Consider the following 21766-nt stretch of genomic DNA (forward strand, 5'->3'; position numbering starts at 1 on the left):
TTTTCTTACATATTTTTATGTCATAAGAAACATGATTAAAATGACAAGTTTCCAAATAACATAAATAATGCATCCCAGACCCTTTATCCAAAGCAAATGCATTTTGCTTCTAAGAGATGTTTAATCCATTTCCTTTTTTTTTTTTTTTGAGAAAAGGAGGAGGATGAAGGGATTTGCAGTTAGAATTTTCATTTAATGAAGGCATATATTTGACTTGTGATTATAAACTAATTGCTATAGTAATTTTGAGTTTAGACAGGGTTAGTGGATTTTGATATGAATGAAAAGCAAATTATATTTATGTTAATATTCAAGGTTACCTCTTTGGAACAGAATTATTAAAAGTTACTCATTATCACACTATGGAAAACGTGGAGCCCATGTTAAGAAATCTTATCTATGTATATGTGTATAAATGTTTTCTCCAGGAAGTACTCGGTCTACATTTGTAGAATAAGTTTCAGAGAACAGCCTAAAATTTCATAGAACTTGGAGAGAGAAGCTTAAAATGCCTTCCACTACTGTACACTGCCCCCTCTCACCTTCATCAGAGAAAGTGCCCACATGAATGGCCAAATGCAGTCACCATCCTTGGATCATTGGGAGTGGAATTGAGAGGAGATGTGAGGAAAAGCCATAGCTCTTTTAAGGTTTCAGCAAAATGGCCTTGGGGCTGCCTCTGCACTGAGAGGTGCCTTTGCACGGGAAGGTTCTGGGCTGGTAGATCAGCCGAGCTTCTCTTTAGGCCTTATTTCACTTCCTTGGTGTACTTTTCTCTAGACACATCTTTCCTTGCTACCAGGGTAGTAATAATACCTTAGAGGGAAGTCAGACTGGGAGGTAAGCACAGGTGAAAGGATCAAAGGCTGTAAACTTGCATTTTGCTCTTATAACTCCGTGTGGTCCAACTTAGTTCATCAGGAGAACACTGGGATTTTTCAGCTGAGTCTCCAGCAAATAATAAAGAGCATGCATTTTCCCGGCCTTTTCTTCTTCGCATTTCTCTCTCGTGGCCTTAGTAAGGGTCCAGGTAGACATGGTAGGTGACTGGTTAAGACTTCTTGATGCTGGGCCAGATCTCTCTTTGATTTAAGCGACTCCTGAGCCAAAGATCAGGGGAGACTCTCTTCTTTTTACCAGAACAAGAATTAATAGGTACTTAAGTAAGACAGTAAAGGTTTGGAACTCCCAAATATCAGAAGTCATTCAGGAAGCAGTTTTCAAGAAGTTCCCTGATTTTTCTCCTGAAGATAATACTAAATAACAATCACCATATATTAACCGCTTTGTTTTCTTAGCCCTCTGGCTGGTGAAGTCTTTTTTTCTTGGACTGTTCTAAATAACTAAGAAGATTTTGAAGTCACTCAAGCTTTCTGGCCGCTATCTTATGAGAGATGAACAAAAAGATGGTTGTCCATGTTCAAACTCCAGGAAAATAAGTCATGAAGCCTACAAAAAATGGTTCATGATTCTGGTGACTTTTAAATTGACATAAGGAGGAACAAAAGGAAACATTCTATAATGAAGAATCACTTGGCTGTCATAAACGACATATTATGATTAACAACTTCTATGTAACTAACATGTAGTTTTAAGAACTACTTAATGACCTTAAGGAAAAGGCTGGCCCTCACACACGTGTTATAATTTAGTATGTAACATTAAAGAACCCATGAAAGGAACACATGATAGTAATGCTTTTGTTTAGTATCGGACATGGGACGTCTCTTCAGTCTTCCCAACAGAGGCATACTGAGTACCAGCTAACGTAAAGAAGACAAGAAGGAATTGATGGATAGCTAGCATTCTTGAACTTCAAACTTTGGGTACTTCCTTATTGCTGACAAGGAAAAAGCAGAGAACACAGCCCATAACTGACTGCAATAGCTTTTCTTAACGTGACCAGCACTAAGATTGATGTTTTATAGAAGGGCATCGAAGATATCTCCACACTGGGTGATGCCATCTAATTACAGAATTCAAATTACTTTACAATCTTCAAAGCACACAAACAAGGATGTATAATATATTCACAATAGGCTTCTTTATAAGCCTTATACTTTGAAAATGAATCTAAGCCTTCAGAATAAGAATAAAAATAACCACACGTAGTTCTTATACAAATAAATAATAATCACGAACAGGGCTGCTCAGAATTGAACTCATCTTGCTCTTTATTCAAATGGAAATTTCTCCTTTTCACTGACAGATTTGCCAAACCATTTAATTTAATGCTGAGAACACTGCTTTGTTTCTCGGGAATTGCTAAAAATACTATACTCTAAAATCCTGTGGCTAAGGTTTGGCTGTACTTAATTTACTTGTATAAAATATATAAAGACATTATTTTTGATAAATATCTAAATGTATTAATACGTTTAACCCTTCTCTTAAGTATAGTTGCTTCCACAAGAGGTTTTCCATGAATTATACCTAGTTCAGATGAAATTTAAATAATGTTTTGAATTTCCTTCCTCATTTAAGTTTAGAACTTAGGTCATTCTCAAATTCAAAACTTCAAAATATTGACGTTTTGGGGTAAAGACATTTTAAGGTATTTATCGAAAACGTGGTTGAGAAAACAAGCATCACTTAAAGTATTACAAGAATCCTACTCACAGCTTCCTAAGGAAACAAAGTCCTGGAATTTTACAAGAGTTTTCCAGTAGAAGCAAATCCAGGTTCAAAGAGACAAGAAGAGAGGAACAAATTTTATTCAGCACATACACGATCTGCTACAGCAATTTTGAACCCTTTTGTTCTGCCAGGTATGTCTCAGTAAAGCAATAGATGCTGCTATGAGAGTCATCCCCTGAAAACAGAGGTGAGAGCAAGTACATGAGTGAGAGCTGATATAAATTCAAGTCATTTTACAAAGAATTTGCACACGAGAGGAATTCTCACAAGTTGGCAAGTTTTTCCGAAGTCTAACTTGCATGAATGTTGCTTGAACAAGTGGCGTAGAATGCAGTCTACGTCCTATGAAATAGCACCATTTTCATTACCAAGGTGGAATTATTTAGGCTCACCAAATCACAGGGCTCAAAAGTAAAACAGCTGAAAAATCCAACAATCTGGTCCAACCTGGAATGCTCTGTCTCCTCACAGCCAACGCTCCTGCAGGCGGCTTTGTCTGGCTGGCGGATTTAGTGTAGGGACTCTCATCTGCAAAGGTACAATGAAGGGTTTGGTTAATTTCCATCCAGTTTCTAATGCAGTGAAGATCTCTTAATGGATTGCCATCCTTCTGCCAGAGAGAGGTGATATGGTATGCAAAGTAGAAAGAGTCAGTAGACCTGGGTCCTAACCTCGGTTTGGCTGTGGGGTTAAGTCATTTAAAATGCTCTGAATGTCAGTTTCCTCTCCCATACAAGAGGGGTATACTTTCTCATCCACCTCTTAAGGACTGTCAGGATCAAGCTACCATGCACAGGAAAGCATACAATGGTAAGAAGTATGCAAAGAGAGTACACAAATTATTCACCTGTCACCTCCATTCATGGATAAATATCAGTGAATATCAGCAACAGGAAGACAAAGAAGGAATAAAATGGCTCAGTAGGCACTAAGCATAATCAGCGAGAAGAACAAAGAAAATGAAGAGAAATGTTATAGTTAAGATAAGCAGATGACAGAACATTAGTATTGCAGGGAAATAAAGACACACAGAATTAGTGGGTTCTGGAAAGTGTGAACTGGCATCCAACACCAAAGGGAGGGAACAGGGACATTCCGTGTAAGACTAGAGAAGGTAGGTTAAGAACAGGGAAGGAATGATGGTTTGGCAAAGGAAGAGGTATGCTGCAATGAGCTCATTCTCCCTGTTTTAGAAAGAGATGAAAATAATCTGCGGAACCACAAAAAAGCAACTGAAAAGACAGAAGAACTAAGTTCAATATATCTGTGAGAGTTAGGCAAGAAACTGAATGAGCAAAACACTAGGTGACAAGATCACAGAGGTGATGGAACCATCAAATTCTAAGTAAAATAAAGTTTTTTTAATCTAGAAAAGGATTTAATCTGGGTTGGAATATAGGAGTAATGATCTGGCATTGAAATTATTAGGGTAAATTGAAAGGAAGAATTCTTCCTAGTTTGCATGGGGACATCGGTGTAAAGTAAAAGAGATGTCTGAGTAACAAACTTAAACATTTTCAAGATTAGGATGTATACAGACTGAACAAATATAATGTAAAATAATTGTCTAGCATATATAGTCAAACTAGATGACCCAAATGTTACCTCTGGACACATTATAAGGTTGGTTTGTTACTGTTGTTATAATAGGAAATCATTCAAGAATCATATTGTGCATAGCAAACTATTAAATGCAAAAGGATTTAATTCAGAAACAAGGCTTTGTCATCTGAAAACATTAAATCTCCCAACTAAGTGGTTTGTGTTTCAAAATTAAGGAACTTGATTCCTCTCCAGCATGTACTTCTGGTTGAAATGATTCACGATTTCCTCATAAAACTAACAAGGTCTTTAAAAGCAATGACAAAAAAAGAAAGATTAGCACTGCTGTAAACTGCAATTAACTTAAAAAATGGAAGTCACACTGTTTCATGTTTATATTCCATTTGTCACACAATTCTTTATATTCTTCCAACCATAAACTACGAACTTCCAGACACCAATACAATCACAGCATCAGTTTTGCTTATGAGGCAGTATCCTAGGTCTTTAACTGTTCACTTTGCAAATGCAATTTTGAATATAATCACAAACCACAAAACAAAAGGTAAGCATTACACTACAAAAGTCTCCATTTGCCCCACCATTTTCACCTGAGTATTTGAGTGCTTTTCTCACAGTGTTGATTTAATAAACAGGCAATATGCTTTATAGATATATAGTAGCTATCGAAACAAATTTACTATATGTTCAAATCTAGATTCTTTATAAAAACAATTAAAATGCATTTCCTTTTATTACCCAAAACTTTGATTACATTTATGAGTACAGACCACTGAGCAAAGAGATACAGATCCTAACAACCAGTTTTAGGTACAGAATCTGGAAAGGTTTTCCTCAGTTTTCAACCTGTCAAAGAGTCCAGCCAATTAAAATCTTGGGTTGAATCTAGTGTTAGATTTCTTAAAGGGCAATAAGAGATTTGCCCAGGAAACACTGAGGTGTTTTGCACTTGATACTCTATTTTAAGGAGCCATTTCTTTAGAAATTTACCCAGTTTGCATTACAGAAGTAGTCAACCCTGGTAAAACTGGCTTTCTATTTATTCCATATCTGGAAATAGAGCTGAGATAGTCTAGTTCGGCACACCCTTAAAAGGCTGAAACTAAATTAGAGATGGCTACCTGGCTGGTCTGTAATATCCATTCCCCAGCTCCCACCTTCACTCTGTATTCAGAGTGTTCTTACTGAACATACACAAAAGGAGACAATTATCTGGATGCCATAAGTGATATTGGTCAAAGGACCAAACTGAAATAGTTTCCATATTCTCTAAGAATAGCTTGCCAGGGTCAATCAGGGTGAGAGTGGTAATTGTGATGGAAGTAAGTGAGGCAGATCTTGGCAACATTTATCATGCGATTGAAGGAGAGCATAGCAACACAGCAGCATGGCAACATTTAACGGCTGTTTTCCAAGAAACTTTTCCTAGGAATATCTCTTTATTTTAAACCTCTAAGAGGCATCATGGGCCTTTTAGAAAAAACTAGCCATCACAGAATGAATATCAAGTCTCAGGAGGTGATTTACTCAAAATCATCTCTTGATTCAAACTACGTAGTGTTCATTAAATAGTTGCTGATAGATGAATGAATTATATTCAACTTTTCAAACTAAAGCATTTATTGTAAAGAAGCAACCTGAAAAAAGTCATTTGCTATGAGCTACCCTCCCTCCTATTTTCTTTTTCTAGGTTTATAGTCTATCCCTTTTAAAGTCACATGATCAACCAACAGCTAGTAAGTATTGACTTATGGAATGTTAAAAATCTATGACTCTTTGTAAAACTACTACATATTAAAATGTATTTACTTTAACTTTCATTTAGACTACAGAAGAATTTATTGAACAACCCCTAAAATAATGCCTTTAAATAAAAGAATCCTGATTTTCATACTAGACTCTCAGGCTTGGTTTTGATGATGGAGCACTGAACAAGGGATCCTTATTGAAATTCACTCTAGGGGCAAAGCAAACATTCAGCTGGGGAGCTAGTACTCACTGAAGTGAATGCTGCAAGTCAACATTAGGTGCATCTCAGGGTATCAGAACTATTGGCCTCTTCTAATCACATTTTTGCAGATAGATAATCACTGTCACAGATGATGGCCACCCACTGTCATAGGGGGTGCATATTGGCCATAACAAGGAAGAGCACGGATCTCCTTTACAGTGACATCTCATGAGGCAAGGGAAAATCCCCTCCATTAAATGGAGACTTGACACTGACAGAGGCATAGAAAGGGCTTAGTCAAGCATATACTTGAAACAGAAGTGGGACAATGCGGGGTGGGGTGGGGACCATCTGTCCTTCTCATTTCCTCCATTTTGGCCAGTTTCCTCATGTGCCAAACACAGGAGGGGCAAACAGATCATTTGTTCTCACTACATGTTGCAAGTGAAGCTGGTGTTATAAACGTGGAAAGCAAACATCAGGCACCTAAGGAGCAATGCTTCATTCTGCATCACAACCTCAGTCCACGTCGGAGCTGAATCACATCTTGAGGAACGGACTCAGGTCCCCTCACGTCATAACCTCGAATGGCTGCCTGGCATCACATAGCTTCCATGTATAATCAGGCTGGTTCTTGTCTCTCCATCTCCTGCCTCTCCCATTCCCAGAGTCTGGGCTTCCCAGAGGAGCCAGATATGGCTGTGGTTTCAAGAATCTCTAGCTGTGTTTAGGGCTTCGTTGAAGAAAAAAATTTAATTTCCTTTGGCTGAGACTAATCATCGTATGCTAACCAATTCCTAGCAACTAATTACGCACAATTGAGGCACCTGCTAAGCCAGCAGATCCCTTAACTTCTTGATTAGGAAAAAAATAAAAGGCATTTTGTGCAATTAAACATTATGACCACTTCCTAGCAGCCGGAGACAGGCACTTCATGCCACAATGTTCATGCTCGTCATTATGAACTCAGAAGAAAACCCTTATTTTTCATGAATGAACAAAATGAAACCCATTGTGAAGGAAATAATCTGTCCCTCGAGGTCAATTACATTCCTCACATTTTAGTGCCTACTATGTGCGAACTAAGAATTACTTGGATAATAGATGAAACTGTAAGTAGAATGGTGATTGAGGGATTCTTATTAGTTCATAGGTTGGAGATAGGAACACAGGCTTCGTTAGCTGAGGAGGAAGATGAGCACGGGCGTGGGATACTGGTGGAGGTGGGGCGTAGGTTGGGAACGGGAGCTCTACTGCAATGAATTTATCTACAGTTTTACAATCAGAAAAATCAAGAAACAGGCTATTTTAATTTTCAGCTAACATGGAAGTTTTGTGTGGTGTGGGACCATAACCTTTCTGTACTCAGGTCCTGCGAACATTTGATCTCAGCCCAGCACGAACGTGTAGTAGGTTGGCTGTTTCTATCCTGCGAACACTAGATCTCCAGTTCAGTTTGCTGCCTTGATGGTTTGATGGCACACCAAAATTTAAGTAAGATTTCCTGAAGGGTAGCTGTCAAAGAGTTTTGATAATAGAACTTAACTATGTCTTTATCTTCTTGTTAAAATAATGTATCACTAACTACAAGCACAGTGTCCTGCATAATATAAAGACATGCAAACTCAAAGATTCCTCTTCAATCCGAAATAGTTCTTAATCCCAGGTTAAAATAACACCTTCTCTAGAGTCATACAAAAAAAGTGCACTCTCAATCTTTCCTAGGGTCAGAGGCTTCTCGGTCCTACATAATCTCAGCTCTGTTACTTTGGCATATAGAGGCTATGACAGATAGCTGCTTACATCTGATCTCATTGAGAATGAATTAATTTCATCTCCTTTCCTAATGGGATAAAGTGGTCCACACAACCAGTTTTAAACCGGAAGGGAGTGAGAATGATCTGAGCGTGATGGCAGGAGGCAGAGGCAGCACACAGCTCCATTATAGTCTCTTTCCTATTAAGAGATGATTTCGCCCTCCACTGACTGGTCTACTTTCCCTCCTCTCTTGTTATTTGTTTTGCGTTTGCATGGCATTAATGTCTATTCTTGACTCTGTACGGTTTCTTATAGTTTTATACTTTAGACACAGAGGTGCTTTATATTCTTAAAGGGAATCCGGTATTTTGCTTTTGAACATTAAAAAAAATATGTCATCCAAACAAACCACAACTTCATTTTTAAAACAAATGTACAGTGGTTTCTTCACAATGATAGATGTCCTCAAAAATTATATTAATCACACTTACACAACCATTTCAGCGATTAAATATTACAGCTAGAAAGAATGTCAACCATACAGCTCCTGTGGTTGAAGGCCTGTCTTGCAAGAAAATTTTTCTCCCTCATTGCTTCATTACCTAGCTCCTTGCAACTCAAAATGTGGTTCATGAACAAACACGGGCATCACCTGGGAGCTTGCCAGAAATGTAGAATCTCAGGCCCTACCCCACACCTATAGAATCAAAGACCTCATTTAACAAGATCTCCAGGTAATTTGTATGAACATAAAAGTTTGAAAAGCCTTGATCCAATTGATTTGACCAACAGCAATGGCACAGGTAATGAGGATACATCTGTCCTGATTGTCACCTGATTGTGTCAGTGGACCACAAAGAAGCTGCCAGAATAGCTTCCATATTACCCCCAGGAGTCAAATACTGTAAGTATCGAATTGCTTATGGAATGATTTCCTCAAGTGGAAATGAAAATGTTGCATTATTATGGTTTTGAGTGAATTCCATATTCTCTTGAGCCACTTTCAATCCTTTAACAGTCCTAAAATGGCTTATTTATGGGGGATAACTGGATACAACTTAAGGTCAGGCTACCTGGAGGGGTTGATTAATTGCAATAATAACTGATTAGCCAATTTGTACTTTAGGGTGGAGAGAGGAAATAGTACTGAGTTATTACTCCCTAGCTAGCAAAGGACAACTGAAAATGAAAAGTTATGCTCTACCTCATGTTAGGGACATGTGGGAAGAATCTTCCACAGTACTATCTCCTTATATTCTTTCTTTAGACGCAGAGTCTCTTCCTTGCATCTGCGCAGTTCTCTTGGAACCAGGAAGGTCTCCAGCACAGAACCTGACCTCTGATGCGTAGATAAATAAAACTGCTGTGATCCCCGAGCATCTGGTCAACCTTGTGGAGGTGTTCTGTGGTAACTGGGCTGCTCAGTGGTGCCTACAGGCCTTTGGAAAAGTAATTTCTCGAGCCAGGTTAATTTGTAAATCCTCTCTGAAATTAATGAGCATGAAATTGCACATTTTCTGCCTCTGGCATTCCTATTGCTCATGTGTCTGAATCACAATGAAAACTCCTATGCTTCTTCCTAGTATTGTTTCCAGCAAGAACAGATGAGTAAGAGTCACAGCAATCATAGACTGGCCTCATCACCAAGAATGAACATATCTAGAGGGATGGACTCCAGGACGTAAAGCTCACTGGCATTACCATATCAGATCCTAATTTAAAAAATTAAAATCTTAAATTCAGTACAGCTTCTACATTTTCTATATGTAAGAGGGCTACATCATTTAAATCTTTGGTTTACCCCTTAGAGTATGCCAGCTGAAGTTCTCGGTATCTCAGCTATGAAATATACATAGAAAAAGTTCTTAACATTACAATAATAATCTGGTGAAAAATATGAATTATTTCAGGGTAGTGAGTATCGGCTATTTAAAACCACATTTGTTCCTTCTTATTTAAAAACTGCACCTTTCTTCAGGAAAAAGTCTTCATTTATATGAGCATCAACAAGCAAGACCATATCTAAGTATTCTTGGAGAATCATAAGAATCAATGATTTTATGTAATAGTAACTAGAGCTGGATGGTAAGATTAATAGAAATAAATAAGACATTTAGAGAAATTAAGGTCCCCCCAATTTGTTTAACCAATAAATAATATGGAATTAAGAAGTCACTGTGATACATATTGATTATAATTTACTGGAGTAAATTTTGGGGGAAAATTTTAAATAGTACATAGATATTTTTTTTTTGAGATAACTCATGAAGCAAAATGTAAAAATGTCTTCATTGAAAAGACTGAGTGTTTTCTTTTTTAACATTCCTGTAACAATGGTCACAGCTTCAAAACTGTGATCATTAAATAATTTCTTTTGTTGACCCTTGTCTGGGACATTTTTGTTTTTTCATTTCTAATGTAAGCTGTAGAGAAACAGATGGAGCTTTTTGTAAAATCACGGCTCTCCAAGAACTCTTCTCTTATATGATATTACTGCAAAGGTTTCTATATTTACAAAATTTTAGTTATAATAGTCACTAAAGTCAAGATTGGTTAAAAAATAAGAGGAAGCAAAATGCAATCAGGATGACTTTAGGAGCTCTAAATTTTATGGTGTATGAATGAACACTGGATGTCATTACAAAAAAAAAAATTCACGTATATCTGTGGGGTGAAGCATTCCTGTCTAGGTTTGACTATCAAGAAAACAGCCTTTAAAGCCCTCACCTCGTTGCTCTGGTAGTCAGTGACACGAGGAAATCCTGTAACTTAGGCAACTTTTAAACCTAGTTCAGTGGCTCAGTATTTTTCCTTCTTTTTCTTTTTTCTTTTTCCCTGTTAACCAAGCATAGTGTAAACTGAAACAAATGTCAACGACTGGCAAGTAAATTTATACAAATCAGTGATCAGGCAGTCACTACTGCTGGCAAATTTCTAAATGAAACTGGACAAAAAAAAGTATTACCACCACTGTTCAGACTCAGTTTCCAATATACAAATTGAAAACCTGTTTTTACCTCTACCACCCCGGAGTAGTAAAAAGGGGAAAATGAAGGGCGTATATTTATAACCTTGAGTAACATTTCGGAGCTAGAGCACAGACTATTGTCCTCAGGGTCATGGATTGGACCAAGGCACAAAACCCATATGTGACTGCCTGTATGTGCCAAGACTCATTGTGTGACTCCTAACTCCCTCTTTCATGCTGACGTGTGTAGTGGCCTTAGAAACGATGCTCGAAAGGATGTTTCCAATATGTTGAAGAAAACTAAAGCTTTGTCCAGGAGTCTATTATAGTTAATAATCAAAACAGTGAAACGAGAGATGAGACTTTGTGGTAATGGAGAAAATGGATGGAGTCAGAAGTTATCAGAGCACAGAGTAGGTGAAGGAAAAGTAATCTTCAGGTTAAACCCCTGGTTGTACATAAGGGATGTAAATTATGCGGAGAAAATTAGTTTGATTGTAATTTTATAACATTTTAGATGTTTCTTTCATTATGCGTCAATGTCACTGGTTTCCTCTACACGTAATCCAAACATTTTCTTACAGACCTTTACTTCTGCCTTTGTGTGCACATTAACAAGTAGTTTAAGAACACTTCAGTCGACTGGAAGACTTTCTGTCAATACTACTAATTATGCTGTAACAATTATAGCTCATATTTATTGAGCACACATCATAGGCCAGTATGAGTCTAGGTCTTTTAGATGTGCAATCTTATTTCTTCTCACAACTTAAGACAATTTAAAATAACAGGAAAAGATAAATTCATTTTACAAAAGGAGTCCTGGCTTTAAGGAAGAACTTGCCATTGTTCACCAGGGTGCATTTCAGTGGAACTACTATAATATGATAACGAAGCCTAGAGCAGGGTGGATGTGTTGCCTGCCTAGCACTGGGCTTCCTCACAGCAATGTAATTGCATAGCTACACTTATGCTGTTTGAAATACGAGGACACGAGGCTTATAGAGATGAAATGATGTGCCTCAATGTACCTGGGAAGCAACGTGAAGAAATGAAGCTTTAACTTACATGCTTTTAGAGATTGCTCTTCACCATCAGGATATACTATTTATCAAAATTAGATTCACATACTTTTTTGGAATGTGTGTGTGTGTGTGTGTGTGTGTGTGTGTGTAAAGAGAGGCACTCCTTCACTTAGTAGTCGTTACTGGGTTTATTCTGGGTGACTACAAATCGCTTATACAGGGACGTGGGGTTACATTGGAAGATCTCCTAGAATTTCAGGTTAGAAAAAAAAAAATCACCTCTCCCAGTTTTCAGATCTCACTTCCTTGTCATGAACTCTCGGTTTAATTTATGATATAAGATTCAAGGTTTTCCCTGGCACATAAACAAATCACTTGAAAGAATGCCTTTTAGCCAAGAAGTTCTAAGCATTTCAGGAGATGAAATCTGGGTGAATTTATCTCTCTAAGTCCTACTCTATGCCAACAATCTCAACTGATAGAGCATTTATGAACTGGTACCTACAAGTGGTTTATCATCTTAAAATGAATAAATAGTGGGATACTCTCATTTCTCCTTTAGTATTCCAGACAACATGTTCATAGCCTTCTGCGTACAATATTTCAAACCTTTCATTAGCGTCATGCAGCTGGAAGGAGAAAATAAATCTTGGACCAGGCGACATCTAGGAATGCAATGAAGAAAACGGTGGAGTGACTTGTGTGGTTGGCAAAAGAGATCATGGAGTCTTTCTTCTCTCTCTGGCTCTCCAAGGCTGTTTCTACAAATAGCCTGGTTCCAGAGTAGGGGTGGGCAATGTCAACTTTCAGGCTCAGAAGTGGCTCTGTGCGTCAGAATTGCTGGGAAGATGGCTGTGGACATTTTGCTAGACTCAAAAATTTCACAGGGAGTTTGTGAAACCCAGGTGGTTAACAGACCTAACAAGAATATTCCCCCCCCCCCCAAGGTTGTCATCTTTTCTGGCCTTGGTTCATTTCAGGACCTATCTCTGAACTCACTTTTTATAGATTTTAGTTTTGAAAATTACCAAATTTAAGCGCAATTTCTAAGTGTGAGCCAGTCTCATTACACACCATTTTAGAACCAAAACCTTCTTGCCAGTAGTGGGGGGAGGTGAGAATCACACGTGGATCCCTTGGGGATAATATATTTTATACATATGCCTTGAGTTGTCACATATTTTGCTTTATTAATTCATTGCTAGGTCAAGCCTTAGCAGATGACTGCTTATCAAACAGATGACATATGTTTTGAATGCATGATTAAAGCGGGATTTATCGTGGCTGTCAGAATCCAGGGAGTCTGTGATTTTCATTATTTAAAGCTATGCTTTGGATATTCTCTGGTTTTACAGTGAGAGGCAGTGATTACACAGACAAAACCTTACAAGGGTCTTAGACGAGAAGTAATTTTTATATGGAAAACACTAAACTTATTTTTAAAGCGTTTGAGTTTTACTCTCATGCCCTTTCATGGTTCATCTTGGTCTATCACTTACTAGCTGTGTGACCTTGAGCAAGTTACCTCTTCCCCCTGAGCTTCAGTTTCCTCACCTATAAAATGGAAATAGAACCTACCTCATAGGAGTGCTGTGAGGATGGAGTAAAAGCATCCATCAAACACCAGGACTGTTCTGACTTTAAGAGCTGATGGTTTCATCCCTTTATCTGGTGGATGAGGAAGCTAAGTGATACATGAGGGGCTCCCATGGCAACAAATACGTTTCCATAACCGCACTTACTATATGACCTTGTAAACATCAATCTGCTTATCTTTACGGTATGAACTCCTCTGAGCAGGGATTTACTTTTATAGTCATAGATATCATTATCCCCATTTTTACAGATGAGAAAACTGAAGCTCAGGGAAGTTCAAAATCTGTCTAAGGCTGGATAGCTGCTAAGTGGCCGAGACATGATTCTAACCCAGGTCTGCTTGACACCAACAACCATTCTTTTCCCAATATTGCTGCACTGCCTCAATAAAGAGTTTGCACAACAAAACAACCCTTAACAAAGAGGAAAGTCTGTTATCTGACCACTGTAAAGCAACCTGAGTGTTGCCCAAACCTGTCTCCTACTTTCTGTCGTATTTCTTTTTTGACATTTCTTGTTTTCATGGCTATTAGCTACCATTTGCTGAGCTTTTAGTTGGGAAATTCATTGATATTAAACGGTCTATTATAACCCAATTTGTCAGTGGCAAAATAAAAATTAAAACCCAGGTACCTAGATTTAATAGTCCAAAGACTATCAAATTATCTTCATTTGCTTCTGAGACAAATTATTCAGAAATAAAATTTCCTCATGAATTATTTCCTTGGGTTATGTCTACTTCATCTACTTTTTCCCATAAATCTTGCCTGAACAAAGATTCAGCTTTTATAGTTAATTAGGAAAACAAGGAAATTATAATTCAACTCCACAAAATGTGAATGTTTAATTTTGAACAATTTTGTAGCATTATACTCAGTAGGACTCTTCCAATTTTCCAATTAACAAGTTACTGACATTTACAAACACCTAGAATAAAAAAAACCTTTCCTTTCATCACTGTTTGTCAGTTTCATTACTAAATTTTGCGTCTGCTTTGGGACACTTGAATCACAAAGTAATCATGTAAAACTATTGGATTCTATTAGCAATAATACCTTAGAGGAGGTTCATTTATGATAACTGAAACTTTCTCAGATTCATTCTCATCTGCCATATAATTTGCCTTAAGGTATTTTAAAATTACATTGTCAAAGCTTTAGAAGGGTATTCCAAAGCATTTAACTCTGAGCCACAGTACATTTTAAAACTTAGATTTTTATGAAATCCAATATTGACTGAGTGACAGGCAAATCACCGTATATGTCAACGTAAACATTGTTCAAAATTTCTAGATCAGGATATATCAATGCTGTACGAGACATTCAGAAAGGTAGATAACTATATCTATGTCTAGTTCTATACACACATGCATATATACACATATATCATGCATACATACATATGTACATATATATTTCATAGATGTAATCATCCATACATATGTATCTATTTACCAGCACTTTTAGGAAAAAGTACACATATGGATAAGAGAACTCAGAGGATCCCATAACCTTAAGACCTCCCTTCTCTTTTACCTTGCAGGGCAAAATACAATGGGCAGACATTACAGACCACCATCCTTACCCCAGTGAATTCTTACTGACCCTTCAGTAAAATGGCCAAGAGCTTAGGGCTAATGGCAAAACAAAGGTACACAGCTTATGTAATTTCTCAAAATCTTCAACTTTTAGAAAATATATGCAACTTTCTGCATTAACGTATATGGTTCGTTGACTTTGGAATTCTACAGCTAGGGTTGCCACATTATATCAAGAGATGCTTTAAAAGAAATTGTAATTTAGCTTGGAGACAGCCTACAAACATGTAACGCAGGGTCACAGCTTATAGAAGAACAGACAGCTATGTGAGGAATGGATCTCAGTAGTCCACAGTGAACAGTTCAAGTACAGTACAGCAGACCTTGGAGAGGTGGGCCTGATTACCATTTGACATGTACTGTCTCCACATCCACTGCATCAAGAAGTAGGTAAGAAATATTATGTGTGTGTCATAGATCTTTTGAGCAATCTGGGCTCTGTTTTTAAGTGTAGCTCGCCTTTACATTTCTCCACCGTGGCATAACTGCAGCCTTTATTGGCTTTTATTTTGTTTAACACAAGCTTAGATATTTATTGCGATAGAAAGAGTAAACATATAGTGGTTATTCTGGGTACAATAAAGCTCAGATATTTCTTATTTGACAATTAGGGATGTATTGCTTGAAATAAGTAAAAGCATTTGTAAATTATCTGAAAAACGTCACATGTATGTAAACAGTGACCATAAAACTGAAATATGTAAACATCACTAGTGCTACTCCCGTCAGCATCTTTCCTCTAGGAAACGATTTCAAGGGATACTGTTTTTATTCCAATTATGAGAGAGTTTAGCTAAAAATCTATTAGGTCAACAAATTCTTTATTAAACCAAGTAGATAGCTTTGCGATCTCTTTAAAATATCTACAAACTTAATTGAAAGAAACAGTGTTACATTTGGTGGAGAAATACCAGAAAGCCTCAAACAACTTGCATAATTGGACCATCTTTTTCCATTTCATTTATCTTTTTTCTTTTGACCCCAGAACTTCCTTCTTGCATTGCATATTTGTGTGTAATTGAGATGAAGCATAATGTAAACGCTGAACTCTCATTCTATGAGCCCTCAGAATCATTTGAGAAGGAGCTGTTCAGTGAGTAATGTTTATGAAACTTAAGGATTGGATGGATGTCCATGCACTAAATGATCTCTTCTCATTTAGACTGTGAATCATGTAGGCCTTCTACAAAGTTTATAAATGCAAAGGCGGCATACATTTACGTTTGTTTTTTCTGCCATCAGCAAAGATAAACCAACTGGAAACAAGTGAGAGAAGGTGAGTCTATTTTTCTTCTAGAATTTTTCTTCTTAAGGTTTATAGCAACAGAGTGCATGTACATACGATCTTTAAATTATACTCATGCAATACCTACTGTTACTTGGCTAATCTGACTGCAAACAATTTGAATGTAGGGGTATGGGTTCTTTTTTAGAGAGTTAACATGGTAATGTGGAAAGTTACACAGGCTTTACGTTCATAAAATGTTTGAACTCGGGTTTCTCCATTTACTTTGGGCAAGTTACATAAATCATCTAAGCTTCAATTTTCTCCTCTCTCTAAAGGGGATAACAATAACTATTTTACAAACTTGTGAGAATTAACTGGGAAAATGAATGTAGAGACACTGGTATATAGCACAGGCTCAATAATACGAGCTTCTCCATGCCACTTGGGCCTGGTATGATTTCATGGAATTCTTGGGCATTTGATACATGTTAATTGACCATATTTAGTAGAAATAAAAAGAATGCGAATGGAGATTTTTAAAAATCTAGAATTTTTCTTTTTCATTTGTTTTTATTTTATTATGAGGCAATGACAGAACCCAAACAACAGAGAACAAAAACACTGCTGTTCACATGTAATTAAATTAAGTAGAGACGAGTTCTGAGAAGGCTAAAAATGACTCCTAAAAAGCATAGCTAAATAATCCCCAAAATACACACAAAACCTAGTAAGTATAAAGCACATCTTTAAAATACGGTAAATCTTCCCAGATATATCACTTAGTCCCTTAAACTAGACACAGAAGGTGGGCAGATGCTTATTCTTTTATGGTACTAGGATATTGTTTACTAAATAACCACTTTTACAGTGCTCTGTTGGCCCTACAAGTAATGCTCCTTGTAGAGCTTTAGGCTAGAATGAAGGAGACGATTTGCTCATATGATCCTTTATGCATAAGTATCACTAATTGCACAATTCTGGTTTGTATTTGTTCCATTAAGTATCTCCAGTGCCATTATTTTGTACACAGCCCAACTGACATGCACATTCTTTCTACACATAGAAAGTTTCCTACATGTTACAGTTCAGTTCAGAATTTTAATTAAATAAATTGAGAAACAAATGAATAACAAGGCAGCCACCCCTTTCAAATAATAAATATGCACTAGTCCCCTTGCTTTACATGATAAACGATGACATAGGATGGCGTGGTATCATCATCCATTTTGGCAACAACTATGAAAAAGAAGAACTTTTTAATTTCTTGCTACAAAATTTTATTTTAAAAAGTGAAATATGGCAAAAAAGGCGATTAATGTTGGGTATTATAAATCACCTCCCAGCTAGGAAGAGATCTGTTGGAAGGCTGCCCAAGGCACACCGATTTGTTCTCTTTTCCTGAATCACTATTAGGGTGCAATTACTTTTCATTGGATTTAGGTTTATTCTGTGCAAGCATAAAAAATATGCTTATTCATCCTGGAGCTTAAAACTATAGAAACAGCACACTCTTAAAATGCAGTCTAGGAAGCCCACACTCTTCTCAGAAGATTTTCTACAAATCATATCTTAAGACACATCATTTTTAAAGTTATTAAAGAAAAAATTCCCCGATCTCTTTATTCTCCACATTCTGGCAGCATGAAGCGAGTCAATCTCTCTGTGCCTTTGGCTCTGGATATACCAGATGGTCCCGCGCCCCACCTACCTCACCAACAACACCTCTCAGCCTCTGTTGGGGCTGCCCTCCTACCCTCCCCTCCCTCTGCCTCTTTCATGCTTCAAATACAAATATGTCCCTCCTTCTCCGATGTATACCTCCTTCCTTATTCATCTCCATGCCTTTAAATGCTAATGACTTCCCCATATTTATCTCTGCAGCCATGACCTCCCTCTGAGCTCCAGACAGGATATACAGCTGTCTATCTGGCATCTCTGCTTGAATATCAAAAAGTCATTTCAATCTTAACATGTCCAAAATAGAATGATTGATTACCAGTTACTCAGGCTAAAAATCTCTGAGATATCTTGGATCATCTCTTGCCCTTACATTCTACCCCAGTAGAATCAGTAAGCAAGATCTGCTGGCTTGCTCTAAGACTAACTATATCCTCAATCCATTCACCTTTCACCACCTACACTGTCATGACCCTGATCTCAGCCACATCACCTCTCTGCACTATTGAAACAGACTCCAGAACTTGCCCATCTACTGCCCACATAACTGCCAAAGTTATCTTTTAAAAAAAACAAACAAACAAACAAAATCACATTACTCTTTTGCTTCAAGTTCTCCAGAGGCTTCCCATTACACTTAGAGTAACATCCAGACATCTGACCATGGTGCCAGGTGTAACGTGGCCCCTCTCCATCTTCCTCCCCTTGTCTTGTGACTTCCTCATTTCCATTCACTACACTCCAGCCACACTGGCCTGCCTCCTGATCCTTGACCATGCTAGGGTCATGCTCACCTTGAGCTTTTACTCTTGCTATTCCTTCCCCCTAGAACATTATTCCACAGGTCTTTACACAACCAACCTCTTCTTATTCTGATCTTACTAAAATGTCATCTCTTCATCCCTGAGAATCCTTTTCCAATGTGGTTCTCTCTTCCCAAGTAACTCTCTCTCTCTCTATTAACTTATTTTCTTTTCTTTCCAATATCCAAAACTATCTGAACTTTCCATTTATTTGCTTGCCTAGAGCTTATCTCTTCCACTAGAAAATGAACTCCACTAAGAGCAGGGGCCTGGCATATATTGTCTATGTGTCTTAGTCCATGTAGATTTTCAGTAGGTATTTGTTGAATAAATGTTCTGAATGCATTCCTGACCAACATATACAGAGGGTGCCAAAAAAATGTATATAAAATTTAAGGAAGGAAAAAATTGTATTACAACTATGCTGATGGTAACCACTTTGAGCACCTTTTGTAATTGCAGAAGCCAAACGTGACTTGTATTCATCTTTTGTTATCAGTATATATTGAGTATTACAATTTGTTTTTAAAGGTGAGTGTTCTTTTTTTGGGGGGGGGGAGGGGAACAGGACTTTATTGGGGGAACAGTGTGTACTTCCAGGCCTTTTTTTCCCCAAGTCAAGTCGTTGTCCTTTCAGTCTTAGTTGTGGAGGGCGCAGCTCAGCTCCAGGTCCAGTTGCCGTTTTCTAGTTGCAGGGGGCACAGCCCACCATCCCTTGTGGGAGTCAAACCGGCAACTTTGTGGTTGAGAGGACGCGCTCCAACCAACTGAGCCATCCGGGAGCTCAGCGGCAGCTCAGCTCAAGGTGCCGTGTTCAGTCTTAGTTGCAGGGGGCACTACCCACCATCCCTTGCAGAAGTCGAGGAATTGAACGGGCAACCTTGTGGTTGAGATCCCACTGGCCCATGTGGGAATCGAACCGGCAGCCTTTGGAGTTAGGAGCATGGAGCTCTAACCGCCTGAGCCACGGGGCCGACCCGTGTATTACAATTTTAATACAGTTTTTTCCTTTCTTAAAATGTGTACACATTTTTTTTGGCATCCTCTGTATATGTAAAGATATATAGACACACCGTATAATAAAGTCAAACATAACAATTAAAATCCTTTATAATAATTTAAAATAATGAAATCACGCTCCTGGTCATAGAGTTCAAGGACTGGAAGGGCCTTAGAAATTATAGTGAAATCTCCTTATCTTACAATGCCCTGAGGCTCAGAGAAGGGCAGTGAGCCACTGACAGTTCACAATGTGAGAGACAGGCCGTCAAGGCTGGCCAGGTCCTTATTGCAGCATTAACTACAGCTCATTGCTCCATATTATATATTTATTACACATGGGCGATCATGTAGAACTCACTGACTACACAAAGAAGTCCAAATTCCGCACCAAAGTACATACTCACTATGCATAGCACGTAAAAATACGATTTTACATCATAAGTTTTATTTATCTGAAGTGAATATGCTGGTGTTCATAAAGCATGGCAACTTTTTAACTAGCAGTATGCTTGCATTATCATTTAGAATGCCTTTCCAGGGACCACTGAATGACACATGTCTCTGAAAAATATGACCAGGAAAGTTTTTACTGACACAGTTTCTCTCCATAAACAGCACTTCCAAAAATCTGCATAGCTGCATCTCGTTATCTGGGTAGCTTTAGTTAAGAGACATAGTGACGTACGTAATGCAACCCTCTTGAGTACCAAGGGATTTCCTAGAAGTTAAAGGAGGCTGAGGCTACTTTAAATTTTTGAGACAACTGGTTTTATATTTTTTCAATAAAGAAATACTGAAATGGGGTTATCAAAATTATGGATTATTTTAAATATTTACTTTGGACGAATTAACCTATTAACCCCCAGAAGAGTGTGTTATGGTTATAGGATTTATAAAAAATGTTTACTCTTTGTGCACGAGAGGTTCTGTGATCTACTGCAAGGACACACATGGTCAAACTATAAGAGGAGTACCTACTCCTTGCAACATTGTTCAAGAGTTTCTGGGACATGGGCACACAATTATGGTAGAAGTCTAAGTTCAAGGCTTTTTATGAATGTGAGATCTCACCCAAGTGGCCCTCCTAGCACTCAGGACAGTCCTTGCATATCTGATTTGCTTTGCTTTCTACCTTCTCCAACGGCATGCAAGTGGTGTGGGGAGAGGACGGCAGGAGATGGGTGAGACATTAGCCTCAAAAAGTAGCTAAAATGGAGTGTACAAAAAGTGAGGGAGCAACAGAACCTTTCTGGTCTCAGAACTTGAAAACCAATCAACAAGATAAGTAACAATAATTGATGTGACTGTCTTCATCTCTCTCAACCCACTGCCTCTCTGATTCTCAGGGGAAAAACAGGTAACTGTTTAGGATTTATAGTTACTGTGGCCAAATCCCCAGTGAGGACAATCTGCTCTGCCCATGGCCAAATCTTGAGATGTGCATTTCAGGCATGAATTGAAATTAAATCAAAATATCCATTTACTAGAAGAAATCCAAAAAGGCCTTATTGGAGTTGCAGATGTGTGTTCTGAAAGGTCTGTTGGGTTCTAGAGGGTAAGTCATAAAACAAAGGGAACTACAATCATTTCTTAAAGAGCTAGGGAACAATTTGAAAAGCAATAGGGTGTGTGTGTGTGTGTGTGTGTGTGTGTGTGTGTGTGTGTGTGTAGAGGAGGTAGAGAGATGTACAGCCTGAAGTCCTTTTCAACTTCAGAAAATCAGTTTTCTGGTGGAACTGGGAGATAACTCAGCTTTAATTATACGAAGAGACCCCATATCAGGTCTGGCTCTTAACTCCATACAGCCAAAGAAAAAAAAGAGATGTTTGTAAATTACTGCGTTCATCATCCTATTCACCTTTTTTTTTTCTAGTGACATTATCCATCTAATAAGCTTCAGTTCTTAATTGTTTGTACATGAATGATGTTTAATCGAAGCTAATGATATCAGAGTACTTGAA

General features: G+C 37.9%; 1 protein-coding gene across 8 annotated transcripts in view; it reads right to left on the reverse strand.

The window, feature by feature from the left end:
- The window catches only part of GRIP1 (glutamate receptor interacting protein 1), a 370250-nt gene that overhangs the window by 162886 nt on the left and 185598 nt on the right, over positions 1-21766 (reverse strand). For all 8 annotated transcript variants that reach the window (XM_033117398.1, XM_033117397.1, XM_033117401.1 and 5 more), the window contains exon 2: positions 3085-3165. In XM_033117398.1, the coding sequence (XP_032973289.1) occupies positions 3085-3165 (81 nt within the window). The remainder of the gene's footprint in view (positions 1-3084; positions 3166-21766) is intronic.

The sequence above is a fragment of the Rhinolophus ferrumequinum genome, chromosome 10, assembly GCF_004115265.2.
Source record: "Rhinolophus ferrumequinum isolate MPI-CBG mRhiFer1 chromosome 10, mRhiFer1_v1.p, whole genome shotgun sequence".
Classification (NCBI taxonomy): domain Eukaryota; kingdom Metazoa; phylum Chordata; class Mammalia; order Chiroptera; family Rhinolophidae; genus Rhinolophus; species Rhinolophus ferrumequinum.